Source organism: Mustela lutreola, chromosome 7 (genome assembly GCF_030435805.1).
Source record: "Mustela lutreola isolate mMusLut2 chromosome 7, mMusLut2.pri, whole genome shotgun sequence".
NCBI lineage: Eukaryota > Metazoa > Chordata > Mammalia > Carnivora > Mustelidae > Mustela > Mustela lutreola.
The window spans coordinates 59,009,062-59,015,973 of NC_081296.1; the positions used below are offsets into that span (position 1 = coordinate 59,009,062).

At 33.9% G+C, this 6,912-nt stretch overlaps 1 protein-coding gene across 1 annotated transcript; it reads left to right on the top strand.

Annotated features, from left to right (window-relative positions):
• Nucleotides 1-4,008: 4,008 nt before the first annotated feature.
• LOC131835275 (olfactory receptor 4F21-like) lies at nt 4,009-4,944 on the top strand. Its single transcript, XM_059179637.1, has one exon. The coding sequence runs from the start codon at nt 4,009-4,011 to the stop codon at nt 4,942-4,944; it is 936 nt and encodes a 311-aa protein (XP_059035620.1).
• The last annotated feature ends 1,968 nt before the right edge of the window (nt 4,945-6,912 follow it).

Consider the following 6,912-nt stretch of genomic DNA (forward strand, 5'->3'; position numbering starts at 1 on the left):
ATTACCCCCAGCCTTTTTTTTTTTTTTTTAATGTTTATGACTCAGTTAACTTCTAGGATGACTGTACCACTTCACATTTCCCTTCAACTGAGAATGAGAAGCACTTCTTCCCCAATTCTAAAGCAGCAATAGGCTTATTCATTCTGTTGAGGAAAAAATTTAAAAATTGATCCTACTTTCGGAATTTGGAGTAAATTTCTTTGATCTCAAGTTTTAAAATTAATTCACATATTTTATTAAAATTATATAATTTTACTTGTACATTTAAGCCTTCTAATCACCCAGAATTTACTTTAAACCTGTTATAAAATGTAAGATAAGATACTTAAAATTTCATGTTCCCAATGTTGAGGTACATGTTTAACAACTATCAAATATTCTGAATGTATTTTTATTTTAATTCCAGTGTAGTTAACATAGAGTGTTGTATTAGAATGAATAGCTCTTCATTACCTACATAATTGTGATGCCTTTTTATCATATACTAAATTCTCTATTTGTATCACAGTCTTAACTGTGTTTTGTTATGTTTATCTATTCAACTTTAGTCAAATTAATCAGTTTAATTCATATAGATTTAGGATATACTCTAATATCTTTCATAATAAGCATTCTTATTCCTTTTCGAATTTCCATTTTATTTCTTTTTTTTAATAATTTATTTATTTATTTGACAGCGATCACAGTAGGCAGAGAGGCAGGTGTGTGGGGTGGGGGAGCAGGCTCCCCGCTGAGCAGAGAGCCTGATGTGAGGCTTGATCCCAGGACCCTGGGATCATGACCCGAGCCAAAGGCAGAGGCTTTAATCCACTGAGCCACCCTCCATTTCACTTCTTTTGCAAAATTTTCTGAGCTTTAAAATGGACATTTGAGTCACTTTTTAATATTCTGAAAGATTTTCACTGCACCGATTGGTCAGTGAGAATTGATATTTTTATTACTTGGTGTTTTCTTCCCTCCATTTGCATAGTTTCATTTCCTATATCATATAAGGTTTCAAATATTTCAGAAAAATTTATGATTTTTCAGTGGAATGCATATAGTGCACATTTGGTTCACTTATAAATGAAGTTTCTCTTATATTTAACAAGTTATTACTGACACTACATTTATTAAAATGATCTTATTAAATTTAATATTTCTGAACATTTGTCTCAAGTTTCTGAGGTAGATAATTGAGTGATTTGTGAATAAATATATTTTGCTACCTTCGCTTTGGTATTATTTGATTTAATCATTCTGACTATGTAATGTGATTGAAACAGTGCTGTAGGCTTCCTTCTTTATATTACTGATTTTGATATTTCATCTGTAATCAGACTTTAACTATTAGTTTAAAAATTCTATTAGAATCATGTTAAAAATAGAAATCTTTCCTAATTTACTCAGGGTTTTTTTTTTTTTTTTTTTTAATCAGGAATCAATTTTGAAACTTATCCAGTTACTGTTTAGGGCATTAATTCCCTATAATTTTCATGGAAATATCTTCTGAAACCAAATATTACTTCTCTCTTTTCAAAGTAGTAGGAGATATGCTGTGGGATTTCAAGAATTTTCTCTTGACAGATAAACTAGGACAGATAAACTTTCCTACTTTAAGTAGGAAAGCCACATGATTCTTTTTGACTTTTGATAGATAATATCCCAAATCAAACTACAGAATGGGCTGGACTTGGGGAAGAATGGAGATGAAAGATCATTGAGTACACTTTTCAATTGTCAAGATGGGAAAATATATGGACTAGAAGCAGAATAATATGACATGAGAAATGAAGAGGAGAGAAATTAAGAAATATTTGACAGTAAAAGTCATGCAACTAGAGGTGGAAAGGGTAATACAAACAAAAGTCCCATACAGATGTTTATATTGGGCATCTGGGAAAATGGTAATATTTATTAAAATAATGGAGTGGAATACAATGAGTTCAGTTTGATATGTTAACTTGAAGGTGGAGGCCAGACTTGAATTTGTGTGAATCGCATACAGCTTTAAATATATTGCTCTCAAGTCCAGTGATAAATCTACAGATAGAGAAATGAACATGTAGGTACTAAAAAGCAGAAGGGGAGAGATCATTTGTGGCTTTGGTTAAGTGATTCTACATGCAGCTTGGGGCCCAGATAACTTTCGAATTTTTCACTATTACTTTTAGTATTGAGCTTTAGAATTTTATGGTTTCTTCACCTTTAGGCATAACATTAGCATCAAATGCAAGAAAAATGGACCAGGAAAATCCATCTGCACATGAAGATACATCATTTTATTTGGGGAAGAAAACCCTTCACAGACGATATTGATTTACAATTCACTGAATAGTCATGGGCCGTGTGACCCATCTTACACCAATCCAGGACCAAGAAAAATGTAATTATAGTAACTAGGTTAGAAAAATCATATAATATACTTTCAAGGGTTACTCCCTCCCAATTGAAGTGATTTCAGCTCACTACCTGAACAAACAGAATTTCTCTGGCAAGAAGTGGGAAGGGGAATGGCTTTAAAGAAGACGGGAAGCCAAAGGCAGAAGGGGTTACAGAAACAATGGCATAATAAACTATAAAAACCTGCAGAAAGATCAAGGTAAATAATGACTGAAAAGTGATTATTACATGAGGTATCTGGAATCTAAAGCTTCTTTCTAACAAAAAAGAAATCTGTCGACACCATTTTTAGCTTATGAATGAACAAAAAGTGTGGACCAGCTTACCAATGAAGAGTTGGAGAGAGAAAAAACTGGAATGGGACACAAGATACAGAGATTTAATTTCTTAAAAAGAAAGTTCATTATGCTAATAATAGGTGATAATAGTAATTTTATACCTGTTATAAGTCAAGGAAAATTTAAAGAGGAAGAAAATTAATTGATGGTTCTTTTATAAGACCCAGGATATATATGAAGGGGCTGTCCTTGAAGATCATAGTGCCATGTTTAAGATCAGGAATTCTGATGTCCTATACCTGTAGATACAAATTCTGGCTCCGACAATTGATCCTTTTGGAAATCAATCCCTCTTCTGATACAATGAATCTAATAAAACAGTTACTATCTTATGGAATTTTATAAAGTTAAAATGTGCTTAGTGCAGATAATGTGCTTAGCACAGTGGCTTGCAAGAAGTAATAAATGTGTGTTATCTATTGATATTATCTTTGCTTAATAAACATTTTCATACTAACAGGTATTTATTCTCTTCAGTATTTTGATATAGAGATCTATGCATCTATCATGACAGTGTGTCTTGAATAAAGCATTATGAATAATTTCAATCTGAATATCAGACATGCATGATAAATTGTACCAAAAAAAAAACCAAAAAACAAAAAACAAAAACAAAACCCACAGATGAGGTAAAGCAAGGTGAAATTTATTAAACAATTTCAGCCTAAAACTGTCTATTTGACCAGTGAAATAAAATATCCAGCTGACAAAAATATGCAAGTTAGTGTGTGAGCATTAATGTGAAAGTTACAGAAATGTTAGAGATTATTCAGTTGTAAGAATACCTAATAAAGTGGTCAGGGAAAATGTCTTGAAATCAGTAAAAGAAAAAAAAAAATGCCTGATAATGGACTAAGAAGGGAAATACCCCAAATTAATCTCTATCTAAAGTACTCAATTTTTTTTTCTATTTTTATATAATCACTCCCTGATCATTATAGTAAATCTATTTTCTGTGTATTTTTTCTTATCAATTAAATGATTTCTAACTCTAGAATATGAACCATACAACAAACTACCAGCATAAGTAGGAAAACTGCATTTGATTTCTGTTTTGTTTTCTAAAGAGGGAAGGGAGAGGGGCAGAGGGGCTCTACACTGAGCATGGAGTCTGATGTGGGGCTTGATCTTACAACCCTGACATCATGACCTAACCCAAAATCAAGAGTCAGACACTTTGACTGAGTCACCCAGGCACTACAGAGAACCTACATTTGTATTATTGATTCTCACTCTTTTTCATTTTCTATCCTCAGGTGATCTGAAATCAGCTTGTCTGCCCAAGTCAATGGAAGGATTAAATGATTCTGTGGTTTCTGAATTTATGTTGCTGGGACTCTCTAGTTCTTGGGAAACTAAAGTTTTTCTCATGTTGATTTTTTCCTTCATTTATTTAGGGATCATCCTGGGAAATCTCTTCATTTTCTTTTTGGTAATTTTTGATTCTCACCTACATTCTCCTATGTACTTCTTGCTGGCCAACCTGTCACTCATTGATGTAGGGCTTTCCTCTACCACAGTCCCAAAGATGATTAAGGACCTTTTAAATGAATATAAGATTATTTCTTTCCAAAGCTGCATGACACAGATATGTTTTATCCACATCATGGGAGGAGTGGAGATGGTGCTACTCATAGCCATGGCATTTGACAGGTACACAGCAATCTGTAAGCCTCTTCACTACCTGAACATCATGAATCCTAAAATATGTGTTTCATTTGTAATTGCTGGCTGGGTAACTGGGGTGATCCATGCTATGTCTCAGTTTGCTTTCATTATAAACTTGCCCTTTTGTGGTCCTAATGAAGTAGACAGCTTTTACTGTGACTTTCCCAGGATCATAAAACTTGCATGCACAGATGGAGACAGGTTTGAGTTTATTATTGCTGCCAACAGTGGCTTCATGAGCATGGGCACCTTCTTCTTGCTAATTCTTTCCTACATCTTCATTTTGGTCACTGTCTGGAAACGTTCTTCAGGAGACTTATCCAAAGCATTTGTCACTCTGTCAGCTCACATCACTGTGGTGGTTCTTTTTTTCACTCCATGCATGTTTCTCTATGTCTGGCCTTTCCCCACATCATCAATTGACAAATACCTGTTCATTGTTGACTTTGCTATTACCCCTGTCTTGAATCCTGCCATCTATACATTACGGAACAAAGACATCAAGGTAGCCATAAAAAGATTGAGCAAACACGAGTATTATGTCAAATTTTGCTGAATAAATCTGGTTTTGGAGCTCTAAAAATATATATCCATTAGCTATCGAATATTTTCACTTAGGTTTCTGAAACTTAACACATCCAGATCTAGATAGAACATCTACCTCATTGAATAGATATCTACTCCTGTAGATACTCATTACCTTTGCTACCATGGAAATTGTGAATCTACTACAATATGGATGGTTGTAGCAGACAGCATCACTATTTACTAAATAACATTTATAACTGAAATTATGATAATTTGATAATAAAAGGATATAATTACTCCTCTTCTACTTCCTATAGGTTTGCAAATAAACTGCAAACTTGCTTTGGAGAGTGTCAGGCATCATTATATCAAATATATGAAGGACTAGTAACTCTGTCTAGTTACTCAGGTTGTACTCCCTCAGAAGATCCAAAGACAAAAACTGATCTGATCGCCAGTAGTTTATTTGAAAGCTGATTTTTGGAAACATCATTAAGGATGTGGGAATTGAGACTAAGACATGAAAGATGCTTATGTTGATAAATGTAACTGAGATTTAAGCCTCTCATGGCCCAGTAGGAGACTCTATAAACTGTGGCTTAGAATTGTCCTAACTGAAGGTAAAGGAAGCTGGGGGTTTGTTTGTTTGTTTGTTTGTTTTCATTTTCATAGAGTGCATTAACACCTCATATGTCTCAGCTTTCCCACAGAGAATACTGTGTGTTAAAGGAAGCTGGTAGGTAGAATTTCGGATGTTGGCAGTTAAGAACCATCTCCTTGTTTGGAAACAATAAATGCCAATGTATATTCCACCTTTATTTATTTTTTTATTTGACAGAAAGAGAGACGCAGTGAGAGAGGAAGCACAAGCAGGAGGAGTGGGAGAGGGAGAAGCAGGTTTAGTCCGATGTAAGTCTCAATCCCAGGACCCTGGGATCATGACCTGAGCCGAAGGGAGAAACCTAATGACTGAGCCACTCAGTTGCCCCTATCCTGCTATAGATTTTTAAAGCAGTAGCTGGATAAAATAATCCTGGGTTGAGAATCACTATTTTAAAAGTCATTGTGGATTTTCATTCATTTCATACTTACATATTTGATGTTATGTGCTAACTTCAAGTGTTTGGTCTCTACTAAGTTCTAGCAACTAGCCAGAAATGTTTTTTTTTTTTCCTTTATTTGTTTCTTTTCTTTTTCTTTCCTTCCCTCTTCTTCATTCCTTCCTTTCCTTTTCAGTTTTAAATTCCTTTATTGAAGTATAACTAATATATAGTGTTTTATTAGTTTAAGGTGTATTCAACATTATTCAACATCTCTATGCATTACTCAGTTCTCACCACTGTGTTAGCTACAATCTGTCGCCAAGAAATGTTATTACCATCTTGTTGACTAGATTCTAGATGCTCTACTTATCATCTCTGTGATTTATTTATTTTGTAACTATCTTATTCCCCTTTATTTATTTCACCCATACACCCATCCACCTCCCCTCTAGTGACCATCAGTTTGTTATATGGTTTTTTGTTTCTCTCTCTTTTTTCCTTTATTTTATTTCTTAAATTCCACATATGAATGAAATCATGTTTTTCTTTCTATGTCTGACTTATTTCATTTAGCACTATACTTTCTAGGTCCATCCATATTATTGCAAATGGCAACATTTCATTCTTTTTTATGGCTAATATTCTAGTGTGTGTGTGTGTGTGTGTGTGTGTGTGTGTGTGTGTCTTTATCCATTCATCTATTGATGGATATGGGTTGCTTCCATATCTTGGTTATTATAACTAATGTTGTAATAAATATAGAGCTGCATATATATCTTCAAATTAGTGTTACGGAAATGTTTTGTTATTATAAGAAAGCTGCAGAGGATGGAAGAGCACTGTTCTAAATCATAAAGTTCTACACTAAGATTCACTTATAGGAGCTAACAAATTCTCCACATAATATCCATATGTGTCTCAGAAAATTCAAACACTACTGCATCTACCCTCAA